Below are 18,914 nucleotides of genomic sequence, written 5' to 3'. Positions count from 1 at the left end.
GTGAGCCGCACGACCCTCCCCAAACGCAATGGGTACCCAATTCCTGAGCTAGGTGAGGTGCCTGTCCCTGTGGATGCCCTGGCTCCACCCTCAGGCAGCAGGACTCCCCCCTTCCCTTCCCCTGACTAGGCACAAGGAAAGTCTGGAGTGGGGAGGATGGAGTGGGGGCAAATAGCAGTGGCTTGAGATTCAGGTGACATACTTGCTAGGCCTTGTGACCTGGAAGGAGGCACTTTTCTTCCCTGTGCCTCAGTTTCCTTCTCTATACAAAGAGAATAATCATCATAGGACAATAGGATTTAGGATTAGAAATGGACTGAGTGATCAGCTAATCCAAACCCCTCCTTTTACAGAGGAGGAAACCAAGGCCCAGAAAGGTAAATGTTTTGACCTCACCTGGGAATAAATCCCTTGCCCTGCTAGACCTCATGGGCCTATGGAAAGGGAAGGGATGACTGTAACCTATAAAGTACCACTGACTTGTCATGCCAGCTCATCCCTAAGAGGTGAAAAGGGAGTTTTTAGATCCTGACATAGTGGCACCTCTTGCACTGGGCCAGAGCAGGGTTTGACAGGAACTATATGAACACAATTACAAAACACTCTTCACACAAATAAAATCAGATCTAAACAACTGGAAAAATATCAATTGCTCATGGGTAGGCAGAGTTAATATGATAAAATGATGATTCTACCTAAATTAATTTACTTATTTGGTGCCATATCAATGAAACTTCCAGAACAGTATTTTATATTTATTTATTTATGAGGGTTAAGTGACTTGCCCAGGGTCACACAGCTAGTGTCAAGTGTTTGAGGCTAGATTTGAAGTCAGGTCCTCCTGAATCTAGGGCCAGTGCTTTATCCACTGCGCCACCTAGTTGCCCCCTCAAAACATTACTTTATAGAGCTAGACAAAATAATAACAAAATTCATCTGGAAAAACAAAAGGCCAAGAATATCAAGGGAATCAATGGGGAAAAAAAGCAAAGGAAGGTGCCCTAGTCATGCCAGATCTAAAACTATTTTATAAAGCAGCAATTATCAAAACTATTTGGTACTGGCTAAGAAACAGTGGTGGATCAGTGGAATACATTAGGTCTGCAAGACACAGCAGTAAATGACTATAGCAATCTCCTGTTTGATAAACCCAAAGACTTCTGGGATAAGAACTCACTATTTGACAAAAACTGCTAGGAAACTGGAAAATAGTATGGCAGAAACGAGACTTAGATGCACCTGGGTTTGAGGCGAGGGCTGATGGAGACAGGGAGATGCTTGCAGATGTACTGTTGGAGCAAGGAGGGTGATATAAGAATGACCTCATCAGTTTCCGGAGTGGGGAAACTGATCCCCAGAGAGGTTAAGTGCCACGGTCGAACTTACCCAGCATTACCAGAGCTTGAACCCGAGGCTTTCTGATTCCAAGTTAGGTAGCTCTACTTTTCATGATTTCACCAATTTCAAAATCCCAGGCCTTTTCATCTACCTTTGACCCAAAGGGCTTAACTGGCACCTCGTTGTCCTACCAAACTATTTGACTTATGGAGAGCCTTAAGAACACAGAGATATGAAGTGCCCTGGCTGGGGTGGGGGCTGGGGGCAGGGAGGGGTCTCAAGTGTCCTGGGGTCTCTACCCTGCCCTAAGAAAGAACCTGGGCTTGCATCCCAAGTTTCCAACCTCCCAAAGACTCTGTTTCCTCTACTGTAAAACGAGTGGGTTGGATCATGAGGTCAAAGATTTAAAAATGGAAGCGAATGCAAGCTTCATCCAATCCAGTTCTCTCAAAGCAAAGCAGGGAATGAGTAATAAAGGGAAGATTTGAACCCAGAGCATCTAACTCCAAAGCCAGAGATCCTTCCACTGTCTCACAGTTCTCTGACTACATGATTATAAATGTCTATGGAGCCTGTCTGATAGACCCTAAATGAGTCCCTGGCCTAGGTCTGAAGGGGCTACTGCAGCCTCTGATGAGGGTCTGAGATCCCTCCCAGGGTCCCAAGTCTAGTTGCCTCCACTCCTTGCACTGCTGAGGCAGGGCCAGGCCCAGGAGCCCAAAAGTGAGGCCTTCCCCACCCCCAACTCTCCCTCATCCCCAACCCCACCCACTTCAAAGAAAGCTGTCTGTCTGGTTTGGGCTGTTCCCACTGACTGGGAAAAGACAGACCCAGAGCTGGGAGTAAGCCCTGAGGGAGGTAAACATACTGCATCTCTAGAGCTGTCTGGAGAACCCCTCACCAGTGAGCTTTGGGCCCAGCGCCTGCCCTCCCCCTTCAGCCTCGTCACATCAGGGGGACTTTAATGGCCACCCGGCTATTCAGGGGATGATGGCGCTGGGAACGCTCTTCCCACAGGGTCCAGGCCCCACTCTTGCCTCCAAGTTACTCCCTTCCTCCTCTCTAATGACACCAGAGTCCATGATTCATACAATCATGAAATGTGCAGGAAGACCTTAGAACACAGAACTTCAGAACTAGGAAAGACCTTAGAACATAGGAGGTAAGAGTCTTAGAACACAAAGAAGGGTCCTTAGAACACAAAGTATCCGAGCTGGGAGAGCCTTAAGAATACAGAATGTCAGAGCTGGGAAGGGTTTTAGAACATGGAATGTCAGAGCTGGGAGGGCCCTTAAAACACAGGATGTCAAGGGGCAGCTAGGTGGTGCAGTGGATAGAGCACCGGCCCTGGATTCAGGAGTACCTGAGTTCAAATCCGACCTCAGACACTTAACACTTACTAGCTGTGTGACCCTAAGCAAGTCGATTAACCTCAATTGCCCCGCAAAAAACAAAAAAACAAAAACAAAAACAAAACAAAACACAGGATGTCAGAGCTGGAGACAATTGAGTCTAACCCCCTCCTTTAACAAATGATAAAACTAAGTCCCAGAGATGAAAAATGACTCACCCAAAGTTGCACAGCTGATTGGAGGCAGAGCCAGGGCTGGACCCCAAGTCTCTGAACACTCAGCCCAGTGTTCCTTCTCTTACTTTCCCCCTTCTCTCTGTCACCTCCAACCCTGACATTTCAGTCCTGTTACCCATAGGCTCCCAACTCTCCTCTTGCCACTTTCTGCCATCTTTATATCAGAGTAGACCTCAGTTGCCCATTTCCTCCCCATTTCTTCTTCTTCTTCTCCTCCTCCTCCTCCTTTTTTTTTTTTTGTGGGGCAATGAGGGTTAAGTGACTTGCCCAGGATCACACAGCTAGTAAATGTCAAGTGTCTGAGGTCGGATTTGAACTCAGGTCCTTCTGAATCCAGGGCCGGTGCTTTATCCACTGCGCCACCTAGCTGCCCCTCCCTGTCTCTTCTTGTAGCATTTTCACCTCCATCAAAGTGGGAAAAGAGTTCTTTTAAAGTTACTTTCTCATTGGACTTGATGGAGTTGAGCATATCTTCCAGGGCCTAAGCTTACCTCAAATAGGTCTTAAAATTTCCCATCTGGGGCAGCTAGGTGGCGCAGTGGATAGAGCACCGGCCCTGGATTCAGGAGTACCTGAGTTCAAATCCAGCCTCAGACACTTAACACTTACTAGCTGTGTGACCCTGGGCAAGTCACTTAACCCCAACTGCCTCACTAAAAAAAAAAATAATAATAAATTAAAATTAAAATTTCCCATCTGATTTTCCTAGGAGGTGATCTGAGGGATTTACCTTCAATGCTTGGAAGCCATGGTGACCTCCCCTTGTAGACCCTTGCCCCTGTACCCAAGGAGAGCCTAACCACCTGCAGAGTTATGTGTCTCTTTTTCCCCCCAAACAACTCACCTGTCGCCCATCCCTCAGCTGCCCCTTCAGCAGGCTGTCCAGGGGGAAAGAGACTATGTTATTCAGGTTCTGCACCTGGAAGAAAGAGAGGAAGAGGAACCACATGATTAGAGATTTAGATGCGTTAGAGATCACCCAGTCCATTTAACAGAACAAGAAACAGGCACAGAGGGTGAAGGAACTTTTATAATGTCGTGTACCTAGTAAGTGATAGAGCCAGGATTCAAAGCCAGAACCTGATTACAAGTCCCATATACAAGTAGGGGTAGATGTTGGGGTAGGCCATAGGCCTCTGCTCCCAGTCTACAGAGGCAGCATGGAGCCCAGGAGTCCTGAGGGTAAGTGTCACACAATCTGGGCTCTCCCTGCTCCCATGGTCTCCCATCCAGGCAAGGGATCATTATCTTTTGATCGATAATAATAATAATCCATCCGGCTATTACCTTGTATCTACTTTGCATATACCTATATGTCATCTCACTAGACAGAATGTAAGCTTTTTGAGGGCAAGCACTTTCATTTTTGTCTTTGTATTTCTAGCACTTAGCACAGCACTTTGGCTTTTTTCAAAATCACGTATGCATAACGCAGCAGAGCTAAGCTTGGAGCTGGGTCTTGGGGCAAGCAGTGCCCACCAGGATGCCCCCATCTAGGGGCACTGGGACCCCTACCTGCTTCCACATCTTAGCACATGTGTCTCCCTAGCCCAGATGCCCTCCTCCCTATTCATCTTCCAAGACCCCACTCAAAGGAGGCCTCCTTTCCAAAGCCTCAGTGCTCTCCCCATTCATTTCCTTATCCTCCGGACCATTCAACTTAGCACCGGCGGCATCTCGTGTGCAGAATGGGGAGACCATGTCCTAATCTTGCTGCTACCACTTCCCAGATTCATGACTACGGTTGAAACATTTCCTCTTCTAGGCCTCAACTTCCTCCATTTATCATGAGACTTTCACTACATCCCTCGCAGGGTCACGGCATGAGAAAGACTTCATAAACCTTATGGGGAATAATGAACAGAGGATCTGGAGTCTAATCCCAGCTCTGCTATTTGCTGATCCAGTGATCGATCCCTCCCAGGGCCTCAGTTTCCTTATCTGTAAGAGGAAGGGCTTACTCTAATCATGAGAATGGCTAGCATTTACATGGTGCTTTGAGCTATGCAAAATACATTATATATGTTATCCCTCTCAAGCCTCACAACAACCTGGGTGATAGAACTGTTTGTACAGATGAGGAAACTGAGGCTGAGAGAAGAAGTCCTGGATTCAAATCTCACCTGAGATACTTACTAGCTATGTGACCCTATGTAAGTCCTTTGCCTGGGGTCACACAGCTAGTCTGAGCCTCAGTTTCCTTTTCTGTAAAGTAAAGGGGTTGGACTATACATCTCCAGAGGATCCTTCCAATTCTAAATCTATGACGTTATGAATTGTTCAGGGTTGTAGCTAGCAAGCAGGTGAGGAAGGATTTGAACTCAGCTCTTCTTGATTCTAGGCCCAGCCCCCTGTGCACTGGGTAACACTAGATGACCTTGAAGCTCCATGTTCTTTGAGCATTAAAACTCTCCTATAGGGGCAGCTAGGTGATGCAGTGGATAGAGCACCAGCCCTGGATTCAGGAGGACCTGAGTTCAAATCCAGCCTCAGACACTTACTAGCTGTGTGACCCTGGGCAAGTCACTTAACCCCCATTGCCTCACCAAAAAAAATAAAAATAAAAATAAAACAAACAAGCAAACAAAAATAAAACTCTCTTATAGCTCAAGTGGACCCTGAGTTCCTGAAGGGAGGAAATGAGCCGAGGAGCAGGCCGGTCCACCTTCTCCATTCTTACCAGGTTCTTGAAGAGGGCAGCCACCTCTCGGGTGAACACAGCCAGGTTCAGGAAGCCTGTGGACAGCTCGTGGTTGTTCTGTGAGAGGTGGCTGTTACCAAAAGTCTCCAGGGCCTCACTGTACTGTTCCTCATTCTCCACATGGGCTGGGGAGGAAAGTCCATGGGTTAGCTGTCACCTGGGCTATGTCTTAGGTAGCAGGAGTTGTTCTTTTGAGTTACCTGGGAACTGGAGGGTGGGAAGGAGCAAGGAAGGCATCTGGCTGCCCCCACCCCCAACCAAACCACGGAAGCTGCCCCTTCACTCACCAAGGCCAGAGTTATGAATCGTCCGGACTGATTTCTTTATTCTCTGCAGGATGGCCTGGTCCCCTTCAAGAATCTAGGAAGCAAAGAAAGAGGGTTCTTGCAAGAGACCAACAGGGCAGGGGGCTCCGAGGAACAAGAGCCCTTTTTACTCTCCTCATAGAATCCCAGGGTCTCAGAGCCAGAAGAAAACTCAGGAAGCCTTTGGTCCAAACTGTAAATTAAAAGAAATCTTCTTCACAACATAGTCAACAAGTGGTCATATAGTTTCCACTTAAAGACCACTAGTGATGGGGGCTCATTCTGTTTCAAGGCGGCTCATCACACTCCTTCTGAGCTGATGGAGGTGACAAATCTTTTCCATTCAGTACAGAACAATACAAGAAGCACATATTAAGTGCCTACTGTATGAAGAGTCCTGCACTTATCACTGGGTCTGAGGCCAGATTTGAACTCAGGTCCTCCTAGTTTAGATGAGACAAAATAAAATTCCTGTTTTCAAGCAGTTTACAATCAAGTATATAGGCTAAGACACCCACACAAATCACTAAATCAGGCAATATTCGACTATGCTATCTCCACATTTTAAACCACAGACTCTCCACTCTGGGGTATGCTGGAACCTGTTTGTTAAATATTCAACATGAGCATTTTCACCCTGGAAATGGCAAACATGACAAAGCTTGATTGATATTATTTTGTTGGTTGTCTATACCTAATAATTAATGAAAAACATGGTTAATAATGCAGATTAAAGTTAAAATTGTGTTAGGAGCATATCCTTTGTTCTAGAAACCCAGTTAATAAACATTTGCCAGAGTACCCGGGTTCCCACTCCTTCCCTTCTTCCCATCCGGATGTGTGTGATTACTACTTTCTTGACTTTCCCCTCTCAGTTTCCTTCCCTGCTCAGTTACTTCACTTCCCCCCTCAGTTTCCTCATCACTAAGATGAAGGACACAACCATGCTGGCCTCTGAGGTAGCCCTAGATGGACAGTCTTCTGATTCCATCTAAATCTGGATATTTACCCACATGTAGCAAAATGACAAAAGTCAGAGACATCCCTGGAAGTCTGGGTCAGGGGCAAGTACAGGGGAGCAGATATCTACATTCACGATTTGATTATAGGTTGGAGATCCCTCTTTTCTAGTCATCTGTGCATGCCTAAGGTGGGAATCAGGAGGACAGAAATCAAGAGACACAAGGCCCAACACACATAGAATGGACGTCAGATAAGAAACTTGGAGGAAGATCAGAGGAAGGAGCTCCATAAGGTAGATGAGTGAGAAGCTATTCTTTACTGATGAGAATCCTACCAGGAGAGCATTAGTCCTACCATGGCCTTGGGAGACGTGTTTAAAGCTCTTTCCTAGTTGTGCTTCAGAAGGAGCCGATCTCAGATATAATCATGAAATGTCAGAGCTGGAAGAGACCTCTCAGAAACTAAAGGTTCAGGGCAGCTAGGTGGCACAATGGATAAAGCACTGGCCATGGATTCAGGAGGACCTGAGTTCAAATCCAGCCTTAGACACTTCACGCTTACTAGCTGTGTGACCCTGGGCAAGTCACTTAACCCTCATTGCCCTGCCCCCCCACCAAAAAAAAAGTGAAAAAAAAAAAAGAAACTAAAGGTTCAGTTGTACCAGCAACGGCAGTATTATAGGGATGATTAACTGAGAAAGGCTCTGCTGCTCTGATCAAGATAACAATCCAAGGCAATTCCAAAGGACCCACGATGAAAAATGCTCTCAACCTCCAGAGGACGAACTGATAACCTCTGCGTGCAGACTGAAGAATCATTTTTTGAGTTTTTCTTTATTTTTCTCGGGGTTTTGTGTGTGTATTAACATACTTCTTTAGCCATGTAGCTAATGTGGAGATATGTTTTGCATGACTTCACATGTAAAATCGATATCATATTGCTTGCCTTCTTAAGGGGTAGGGAAGGAGAGAATAGAAATCAAAATTTTAAAAAATGAATGTTAAATAATTAAGAAATCATGAAATAAATAAAATATATTGTTAAAAAAGAAAATGGGGGGGGGCAGCCAAATGGCACAGTGGATAGAGCACCAGCTCTGGAGTCAGGAGGACCTGAGTTCAGATCTGGCCTCAGACACTTAACACTTACTAGCTGTGTGACTCTAGGCAAGTCACTTAACCCCAATTGCCTCACCAAAAAAAAAAAAAAAGAAAAGAAAATGGGGGCAGCTAGGTGGTGCACCGGCCCTGGAGTCAGGAGGACCTGAGTTCAAATCTGACCTCAGACACTTAACACTTACTAGCTGTGTGACCCTGGGCAAGTCATTTAACCCCAATTGCCTCACTAAAAAAAAGAAAAAGAAAAAGAAAAGAAAAGAAAATGAAGGTTCATAGGATTAAAGACCTAGAGCTGGAAGAAATCCCTCATTTGATAGAAGGGAAAACTGAGGCCCAGGAAGATTAAATAACTTGTTGAAAATCACACAGTAAGCATCAGAGGTGGGATTTGAACCTGGGTCCTTTGACTCTGAGAGCCAGTGCTTTTCCATATCTCTGCTTTCCCTCCAGATTCAGCTCAAGCACCACTTCCGCCATGAAGCGTCTATTGATCCCTACATCTGCTAATGCCTGCCCTCCCCTCCAACCCTTTGTGTATTGTATATAGTTGTATTTCCTCATATCTGTCCATGTGTTCTCCTGCATTGGATTGGAAGCTCTTTGAGGGCAGGACTGTTGCTCTTTTTGCATTTTTATGTAGTGGGATTAACACTACACTTCCTCTTCTGATGTAAAAGCTGGAAACCTTCTTAAGAGCATCAGAGCTGGGAAGTTCCTTAGAACAGAGACTCTAAGAACTGGAAGGAGTCTTAGAACATGGAATGTCAGAGCTGGGAGGGCCCTTAGAACAGAGGATGTCAGAGCTAGAAGGGCCCTTAGAACACAGGGTCCTTAGAATGCAGGATGTCAGGGCTGGGAGAGGCCTTAGAACATAATGCTTGGATAAAGTTAGAGAACCTTAAAACCTTTGGAAAGCCGCCCCCCGCCCCCGGCCCCACCGCAAACAAGGGGCAGAGCCCTGTCCATCTTCACTCCCCATGCAGAGCTCTGTGGACAACTTGGAAGGCCGCCAGGGGAGGGAGGGAGGGCCCTTAAGGACAAGTACGTGCCCCAAGGGGGCTGCTCTGTCCAGAGTCTAGAAATAGGCCAGTGGAAGAGAAAGAACGTGTCAGTGAGTGTGTCCCCACTCCCCACCTGTCCTTATCCCCCAAGGGAAGAATGACCACATGACCCCTCCTCTATTGCTCCCCTGGCGGGGGAGGTACAGTGTCCTCTGAACAGCCTCACTCCATTAAGCCTCAGGCCGCATTCCTGCCCCTGCTGCTTCCCCCACCCTCCATCCCTTCTCCACCTTGGAACCCTGCAGGAGAGAGTCCCAGGGGGGCTTCCAGCTTCCTGTGCCTCCAACAGAGTCATGGGCAGCCATCAGAGAAGTGATAGTCAGAGAGCCTGGGTACATACCTTGGTCTAGTGGAAAGAACACAGAATTGGGACGTGGGGACCCTGGACTGGAGTCTCTAGAGACTCTGCCCCTGAACACCCACGGGACCTTAGACAAACCACTTAAACCACCAGACAATACAACCAAGTGAACATATACTGTGCTAAGCACTGGGGATAAAAAAGGGAGGCAAACCACTTTGGCCCTCAGTTTCTCCATCTGTAAAATGAGGCTGGGATAGACTATAAGTTCTCTTCCAGTTCTAAATCGTATGATTTTATGGTTATGAGTAGATGCCGAGATTTGGGAAGGCCCTGGATGCTGGCTGGAGGTGAGGGTAGTTTCTGTCATCAAAATTACTCATGCCTTCACGGACCCCAGTGGGAAAGCTAGATGACGAACTACCATAAAGGGCATAGCACAGTGAATTTGGAGTCAGAGGACCTGGGTTCAAATCCTGACTGTGCCATTTTGACTTTAGGAGAATCACTTAATCTCGCTGGGCTTTAGTCTCCTTATCTGTGAAATGGGCTTGGATTAGATGACCTCAAAGATTCCCGCCTAGTACCAGATCTATGATCCCTGCCAGGGGTACCTGGCCAAGGCCTTAACTCAATCATGATAGTAAATAGCTTACATCTGACAGCAAGCTTTATGGTTCACAAAGTGCTTTTCCTCACGACAATCCTATAAGGTGGGTAGTGTTGGTACTATTATTCCCATTTACAGTTAGGAAAATGGAGGTTCAGAGAGGTATACCAGCTTTCCTGAGATCACACAGCTAATAGGTGGTATCTGCCGCCCTCCTTTATCCCACACCCTCAGGAGCTCAAACCTAGGTTTTCTGACTCTAAAGCTAGGTTTCTTTCTACTATGTCATTCTGTATATTCCAAGGAATGAATGCCTAATGGTGGAATTTCAGGAAACAACATAGGCTAACAGGGTAGAGTCCTGGTTAATGTTAACAACTGACATTTACACAGTATGTCCAGTCTGCAAAGCACTTATGGGAGCCTCATGACATGCCCCATGAGGCAGGTACACACAGGTGTTTCCCATTCTGCAGATGAGGAAACTGGGGCTCAGATAAATGATTAGAACCCAGGTCTTCCAGATTCTGAGACCAGAAGGCAATGGGGAATTTATGACCATCCCTATGTGAGCAAGCACCTAACTGCTGAGGTCCAAGGCCAGGCAGGCCTGGTGGGAAGAAGGCAGGGCTTCCAGGAGACTCGGCAAACATCAGTTGCAGCCCCAAAGGCCATTTCTGCACAGGTGCCAGTCACCTGTGGGTTTTTCTTGTCACCACTCAGAATATTTATTGCCTATCAGCTCCCTGCTCCCCCTCCCCCCAAACTGCTGAAAGAATGCTTGAATTTTCTTCCTTGCTTCTGTGGGAATCCTTGCACAAGGTGCCCAGGCAGCCTGCATTAAAAGGGAGCAGGGGGATGGGCTGGCTCTGGGAAAAGATTTTATTTCTGTGGCTCAAACTTCACCTGAGAGAGGCTGTTACTGTCTCTAGTGCTTAATTAAGTCCTTGTTGAATTGGACTGAACTGAATCTCACTGTCCAGGAGGCCTGAGAACTTCTTCATCACCATCACCACCACCACCATCATCATCATCACAGAATGTCAGAGCTAAGACTGCCTTAGAACACAGAATGTTAGAGCTGGGAAAGACCTTAGAACATGGAATGTCAGGGCTGGAAGAGATCTTAGAACCCAGAATGTCAGAGCTGGGAGGGCCCTTAGAACTCAGAATGTCAGAGCCAGTAAGGCCCTTAGAACACAGAATTCTAGATTTTGGATGAACCTTACAATAGTAGATCCAGAAGAGACATTAAACCTTAGGAATGAGCACTCTGTGGATGTGGGGTCAGAAGCATCAAAGGCACTCTAGAACAGCTTGCATCTACTCAAGACTCCCCTCTATGACAGTCCTAAGTCAGGAGTCCCAGGTTCAAGTTCCAGTTTTGATCCCTTCCTCTGTGACCTTGGGCCCTTCACCTCTGGGCCCAGGTTTCCTCATCTGCCAGGTGAGGATCACAGTATTATCATCACTTACTCCACAGGGACACCACAGAGAAAGTTCAATGTCAACCTCAATCTTCCACCTACATTTCAATTGGGGAAATGTTAGTGGGAAGGGCCCTTAGCAGCAAAGTCCTGTACAGAGAAGAAAATGGAGCCTAGAGAGAAGGCAAGTGACGAGGTCAAAGCTGGACAGCTAGTCAGGGGCAGGATGAGTCAGCCTTCTGGCTCCTGGGCCTCTCCCTACAGTTTGGCTTGGCCCTTCCAGACAGGGAAGTCATCTCTTCAAAAAATGTTCATCAATATATTTTCTTTTTACATCACGTTCATTTACAAACATACCCCTCTCTCCTCCTCTGCCCAGTGAGACATTTCTTGTAACAATTAAAAAAAGAAAAAAGCAACTCAGGAAACACATCAACTCATTCTGACAATAGATACCACACTCCACACTCATAGACCTCTACCTCTCCAAAGAAAGGAGGGAGGTACCTTTTCTCTTTCCCTCTCTAGGAATGAGAGGCAGCCTAGAGTATTGGGTTAGAGATTGGGCTTTCCAACCTATGACACACTGTTTGCCTCAGTTTCCTCAACTGTCAAGTGGGGATAATAATAGCACCTACTTCCTGGGGTTGTTGTGAGGATAAAAATGATATAATATGTGTTAAATGTCTGGAACATAGTAGGTATTATAAAAATGCTAGCTATTACTACTACTACTACGATTACCAACACTACTTCTACTACTACTATTACCACTACCATTACTACTATCATCACTACCACTATTGCTACTGCTACCACCACCACCACTACTACTACTATTACTACTATCACCACTACTACTACCATCACTACTACTATTACTAGTACCGTTACTAGTACCACCACTACTATTACTACCATTACTACTGCTACCACCACTATTACTAATACCATTACTACTACTACCACCACTACTATTACTAATACCATTACTACTGCTACTACCACTACCACCACTACTATTACTAATACCATTACTACTACTACCACCACTACTATTACTAATACCATTACTACTACTACCACCACTACTATTACTAATACCATTACTACTACTACCACCACTACTATTACTACCATTACTACTGCTATCACCACTACCACCACTACTATTACTAATACCATTACTACTGCTACCACCACTACCACCACTACTATTACCAATACCATTACTACTACTACTACCACTATTACTAATACCATTACTACTACTACTACCACCACTACTATTACTAATACCATTACTACTGCTACCACCACTATTATTACTACCATTACTACTGCTACCACCACTACCACCACTACTATTACTAATACCATTACTACTACTACCACCACTACTATTACTACTGCTATCTCCACTACCACTACCACTACTACTATTACTACTACTATGTGATGACCTGAATTGGTAGAGGGGGTTTTCTCACATGGGAATTCCCTATGCCACAGCAATCCTAGATCGGGCCCCAGTCGTTTCTCTGGGAATGCAGTGTCACCTTGAAGTGCTGGCTTCATCTCTGGCCTTTCTCTTCTCCTCAGCCCACCCACCTTCCCTGGCCCAGGGTAAGAAGGGGAGCTCAGCAGGCTCCTCTGTGGGTGGCCCAGGCAGGGAGAAGGTGGGAGTGGGGAATGCACATCTTCTACTCTAATGACTTGGCAGCCCTCACCAGAGCAGGCTCGGCCCATCCATCTTCTGGTCTCTCCCCCTCAGGAGAAAAGCGTGAATGACAGCTCCAGAGAAATCCTTCCAAACCCAACCTTCCTTTCTCAGTCTACAAAAGGGCCTCTTCCACCCACAAGGGGAGGGGACCCCCTTTTTGCTTCTTCCTTTGGGGGAGCCGAGGGGGGAGCATGAGGGAAGGGGCTGCACCCAACCAAAAGCTGACTTTGGGGGCAAGACCTGCCCTTCAGAGCTAAAGGAAGCTGAGAGCAGGCAAAGGAGGGCTGTAGCCTCAGGGAGGAGGCAGACACCAAAAGGGGAGAAAGGGTGAGAGTGGAGGGCATGGGAAGCTTCCCCAGGCAGCAGCGAGTGGCCAAGGAGGCAGCTCCAGGGCTGAGCAGCTCAGGATGGGACTCTCTCCTGAAGCAGCTTGAATTCTAAATTAAATGTTAAATGGATTGGTTTCTTTTTCACATTTACTCAGAGGCTCTGAAGTAGCATTTTTATATCCTTTCTCGGGGTCAGAAAACTCAGTTCCATACCCAGGGTTCTCTAGCTCTGACCTGTGTTGAAAGGGCCCTCCCAGCTCTGACATCCTGGGTTCTAAGGCCCCTCCCAGCCCTGACATTCTGTGTTCTAAGGCCCCTCCCAGCCCTGACACTCTATGTTCTAAGGGCCCTCCCAGCTCTGACATCCTGGGTTCTAAGGGCCCTCCCAGCCCTGACATTCTGGGTTCTAAGGGCCCTCCCAGCCATGACATTCTGGGTTCTAAGGGCCCTCCCAGCTCTGACATCCTGGATTCTAAGGGCCCTCCCAGCTCTGACATCCTGGGTTCTAAGGGCCTTCCCAACTCTGACATTCTGTGTTCTAAGAGCCCTCTCAGCTCTGACACCCTGGGTTCTAAGGCCCCTCCCAGCTCTGATATTCTGTGTTCTAAGGGCCCTCCCAGCTCTGACATCCTGGGTTCTAAGGCCCCTCCCAGCCCTGACATTCTGTGTTCTAAGGGCCCTCCCAGTGTAGATACCCTATAGTCCAAGGCATCCTTTGGATCCAGGTATCTCCCTGGCCTAACTGTGCTCACAACAATCTAACTGTCTTGCACAAAGACAAAACCAGCAAAAATAGCAGAACCAAGCAGAAGTTTTCAGGCACAGCCAAATAGTTTTCATGTGGATACGTTTCCCCTTCCACTCCCTGAGCCAGGCTGAGAAGGCAGGGCCCCCAAAGTCGGTTGGTTTCGAGGGAAAGTCAGCCCTTCCCGAAGGGCCCCCGCCTCCCCATCCAGAGCCAACTCCCGAACTAAGAAGGCTGCATTCTCTTGGAGCCAGGACCCCACCCAGCATCCCGGCTGTAGCTTCCTGTGGCTCCCAGCTCTCTGGCCTGCCAGGGACTGCAGCCATCAGAGTGGGATGGCCCGAATCCTGGAGCCAGGCCCTGGGCCCCCAGCCCCTCTCACATTTCATGTGGGAATCCAGAGGGGGAGCCACGTGGCCAGCCTCCCCCCTCTGTCCTTCCCTGGGGATCCCAGGCTACCCCCTAGAAAACATCAGGGCAGCAGAAAGAAAGAGGGCCAGGAATTTCGAGGGGATTTTTCCAGAGACGTTACAGATATTGGAGGAAGGACAGTAGAAGACCAAAGTCTCCAGGTGGGGACTTTCCCAGGACAGGAGATCCTTTTTGTTGTTATGATTCAAATAGCAGCTCTTCTACTAAAATCTGGGTGTGCTTGCGCCTCAGTTTCCTCATTTGTGAAACGAAGGGGACTGTGTGCTGACACAGTGGACACAGCAGGAAGAATGCTGGCCCTGGAGTCGGAGGGTGACCTCAAACAGGTCATTTCACTTCCCTGGGCCTCAGTTTCCCTATTTGTAAAGTGATGAGGGTCAGACCAGCCAGACTTCTGAGGTCTCTTCTGATACTAGAGCCAAGATCTCATGACAAGAAGGTTTCCAGGGTACATTCCAGCTCCAAATTCTGCGGTCATTTCTTGTCCATTTGGAATGATCTCTTGTTTTTCCATCACCTAAATTTCTCCCTATATCCCTTTTCTTCTTCTTTAATAAGAATAAGAGCCAGCATTTATATAGCACTCATCACTATGTGCCAGGCACTGTACTAGGGGCTCAAATTTTATCTCATCTGATCCTCACAACAATCCTGGGGAGGGAGGTGCTACTATTGTCTCCATTTTACAGATGAGGAAACTGAGGCAGAGGTGAAGTGACTTATCCAGGGTCACACAGCTAGTAAGTGTCTGAGGCCACATTTGAACTCAGATCTCCCTGGCTCCAGGCCTGGAAGCTGTACTCATAGCACCACTGTTTTCTCCCAGACAGCCATCCTGTATAATAAAGAAGGTCATTTAATCTTTTTTTTTTTTTTTTTTGCAGGGCAATGAGGATTAAGTGACTTGCCCAGGGTCACACAGGTAGTAAGTGTTAAGTGTCTGAGGCCGGATTTGAACTCAGGTACTCCTGAATCCAGGGCCAGTGCTCTATCCACTGTGCCACCTAGCCGCCCCGAAAGTCATTTAATCTTGATGAAAAGACATCCTCATAAATGATGCAGGCTCAGAGTACCACACTGGGCTTCGGTTCCCTCCCTGAAAAGTGAGGAATTTTTGGACTAGATGATCCTTGCAAGTGCTAAATCCTGGGATGTTATGATAAAATCAAACTCAAGGAACACTTACTTAGTACCTGCTGTAAGGTAAGGCTCTGAGCTTAGGGTTAAAAGGGGCAAGGGAGAGAATCACGTGTGCCTGCCCTCAAGGAGCTTAGAATCAGTCTGGTATGGGGACAGGGGACAAAATATGCATAGATAAGAGAAACAAAACACATTTCTAAGCTCTGCTGGGTAAGCAGAGTGACTGCCCTAGTTCCCATTTTACAGATGATAAAACCAAAGCCTAAAGAGGTTTGGTTCCCTTGGTACAACCCGTGGTAAGGCAGAATTAGGCCACAGGGAGCCAGGGTATGGGACACATGCTCTGCAAACAGCCTAAGAAAAAGCTCTGAGAAAGTGGAGAAAAGACAGCTTACTCCTTAGTCCAGCATTCCTGGGGACCCTAGGGAAAGCCCCACCCAGGCCTAAGCCCCTCCAACCATGCGCTGATGAAGGCCAGAGCCCTGGCCTGTGGGCCGGCCTGAGGCACCTCCTCAGCAAGGTGGGGTTCTGGCCTTGGTTGAGCCTCGGAGGAAGAGATGGGGAGGAGTAAAGGAGGGAGGGGGACCCCAGTGTCGGCCTCTCTCCCCCACCATCCCCACCCCCTCCCTGAGGCAGTTCAGTATCAAGCAAAGGGGGCGGGGATCACTTCCAAGGCCCACCCCCCACCCCCACTGCCTGCCTCCTCTGATCTCACAAAGGGAACAGGGATGGGCGCCAGGGCTGAATAGGGATTTTATTGGTAGGGGGAACTCCCAAGTGAGGAAAGCTACTTTACCAAAGTAAGTCAGCACCTTCTCTGCAGCTTCCAGTGTTCATGGGGTAAATGACTTGCCCAGGGTCACACAACATTTGCCATGTATAGTAATAGTGTATATTATAGTTTTGCCTTATTTTTCTATAAGATTGTGATCTCTGGAAAAAACGGGAATTGTCACTTGGCCCACTGAGAATCTCCCCCCCCCATGCAGGCCCCGCCCCCTCACAAGGCAGCTGCTTTACTGAATTCTTGAACTGATGATTGTTGAATGAATGTGTGAACTGTTGGTTATGCCACTCCCTCCAGGCCCCAGCAAGAGCAGAGCGCCATGCACACCGGCCAGCCCATTGGGCTTTTTAATCATTCAGTAAAAAACTAGTAATCTCTCACTTTGAGCAAGGCACCGGGGCACAAAGACATGTGTATATGTGCATATGTAAGGGTGAGTATACATACATAGGTTTGTGTGTGCTGGGCACTAGGGTTACAAGTGGACATGTGTGTGCCCCCCCACATGTAATCTGTATTTACATAATGTAGATCCTATATACTGTGATATATGCCTGTGTGGAGTGTGTAGCTATATCTATGTCCACATATGTATAGGCATATACACATACATATATACTGTGCCCAGCACGGGGGTAGACACATGCAGACACACAAGTGTTGTATTTGTAGTGCTTGGCACAGCATATATACACGTGTGTATTATGCATGCACACATGTGTCCTTGTATCTCTGGTGTCTGTCATCTGCACACATGTACATATATACACGATTCTATATACATGTGTGTGCATGGATGTTATCTATGGCCTTGTGCCCTGATGCCTAGCATAGTGTATGTACACAAATGTGTATGTGCCCAATTGTATTGTGTGTATGGATGTATGTGTATATGTGTATCCTTGTTCCCCAGTGTTCAGCATAGTGTATGTGTGTATGCATGTACATACAATATAGACACATATATATGTGTATGTGATACACATGGGTATGTACCTACGTGTATGTACATGCACACATATGCTTACACATATACATATGTATATTGTGCTTATACCCCCGGTGTCTGGGGCAGCTAGGTGGCTGGATCTGGAGCCAGGAAGATCTGAGTTTGAATCCAGACTCAGACACTTACCAGCTGTGTGACTCTAGCCAAGTCACTTAGCCCCTATTTGTCTTAGTTCCTCATCTGTAAAATGGGAACATGCTGGAAAAAGGAAATGGCAAACCACTCCAATATCTTTGCCAGGAAAACCCAGGGGGTCACAGAGAGTTGGAATGATTGAACAACACCAACCCCCAGTGCCTAACATGGTATATATACACACGTGTGTGCACATACAAACATACGTAAATATGTTCTTGCATCTCCAGTGCCAGGCACAGTAGGAATACACATACATGTATACACACATGAGAATATGCACAAGCAACACAACACACGTGCATGCACATGTATATGTCCTTGTATTCCCCAGAGCCTAGCACCGTGTCTATATGCACACACGTGTATAACACCCAGACCCTACTTTTATACAACTTACAACTGAACGGGGCCAAGATATGTACGCAAATAACTACATTACCAGATAGAATGTGATAGAGAGAGATCCAGGGAAAGGGCTGGGACATATCTGAGGGGAGAGAGTGCTGTTTCACAGAGGTAATCAGGAAAGGCTTTCTGGAGGTTGTAGCTTCAAGCATCTGAGACTGAGGGAGGCTGGCAGGTGGGGAATCTATTCCAGGCATAAGCAGAGGCAGGAGAAAGAGGGACAATGGCCTGTATCTTAATTGGGTTGAATCAGAAATAACATGAGGGGACCTCACTCATGGGAAAAGACAGGACAGGGTGGAAGGAGTCACTGAGGAGTGTACGTGTGTGTGTGTGAGAGAGAGAGAGAGAGAGAGAGAGAGAAAGAGAGAGACAGAGAGACAGAGACAGAGACAGATAGGGCAGGGCTGTGGTGATGGCCTGAGGAGCAGAGAGACCAGAGGCAGGAAGACCAGTTAGGAGGCCATTACAAGAGGTAGAAGAAAATAAATGAGGGGCAGCTAGGTGGCGCAGTGGATAGAGCGCCAGCCCTGGATTCAGGAGGACCTGAGTTCAAATTCGGCCTCAGACACTTGACACTTACTAGCTGTGTGACCCTGGGCAAGTCACTTAACCCCAATTGCCTCACTTAAAAAAAAAAAAAGAAAGTAAATGGATTCATGTCAATTCAATAAGCATTTATTAAGTGCCTAGTGTATGCCAAGCACTGTGCTAGGTCCTGTGGGTATGAAGACAAAGAGGAAATTCTCTCTCAAGGAGCTTAAAACCTACTTGGGGGGTGGGGTGGGAAACAA

The 18,914-nt window shown here is 47.1% G+C and overlaps 1 protein-coding gene across 2 annotated transcripts in view; it reads right to left on the bottom strand.

The window, feature by feature from the left end:
- ASAP3 (ArfGAP with SH3 domain, ankyrin repeat and PH domain 3) overlaps positions 1-18,914 on the bottom strand; it is a 69,722-nt gene that overhangs the window by 34,685 nt on the left and 16,123 nt on the right. For both annotated transcript variants that reach the window (XM_043995204.1, XM_043995205.1), the window contains exons 3-5: positions 5,915-5,987; positions 5,607-5,752; positions 3,771-3,845 (exon numbers count right to left, since the gene is read on the bottom strand). In XM_043995204.1, coding sequence (XP_043851139.1) covers positions 3,771-3,845; positions 5,607-5,752; positions 5,915-5,987 — 294 coding nt within the window. The remainder of the gene's footprint in view (positions 1-3,770; positions 3,846-5,606; positions 5,753-5,914; positions 5,988-18,914) is intronic.

Source organism: Dromiciops gliroides, chromosome 3, assembly GCF_019393635.1.
Source record: "Dromiciops gliroides isolate mDroGli1 chromosome 3, mDroGli1.pri, whole genome shotgun sequence".
NCBI lineage: Eukaryota > Metazoa > Chordata > Mammalia > Microbiotheria > Microbiotheriidae > Dromiciops > Dromiciops gliroides.
This window is presented reverse-complemented; position numbering and strand designations above follow the sequence as displayed.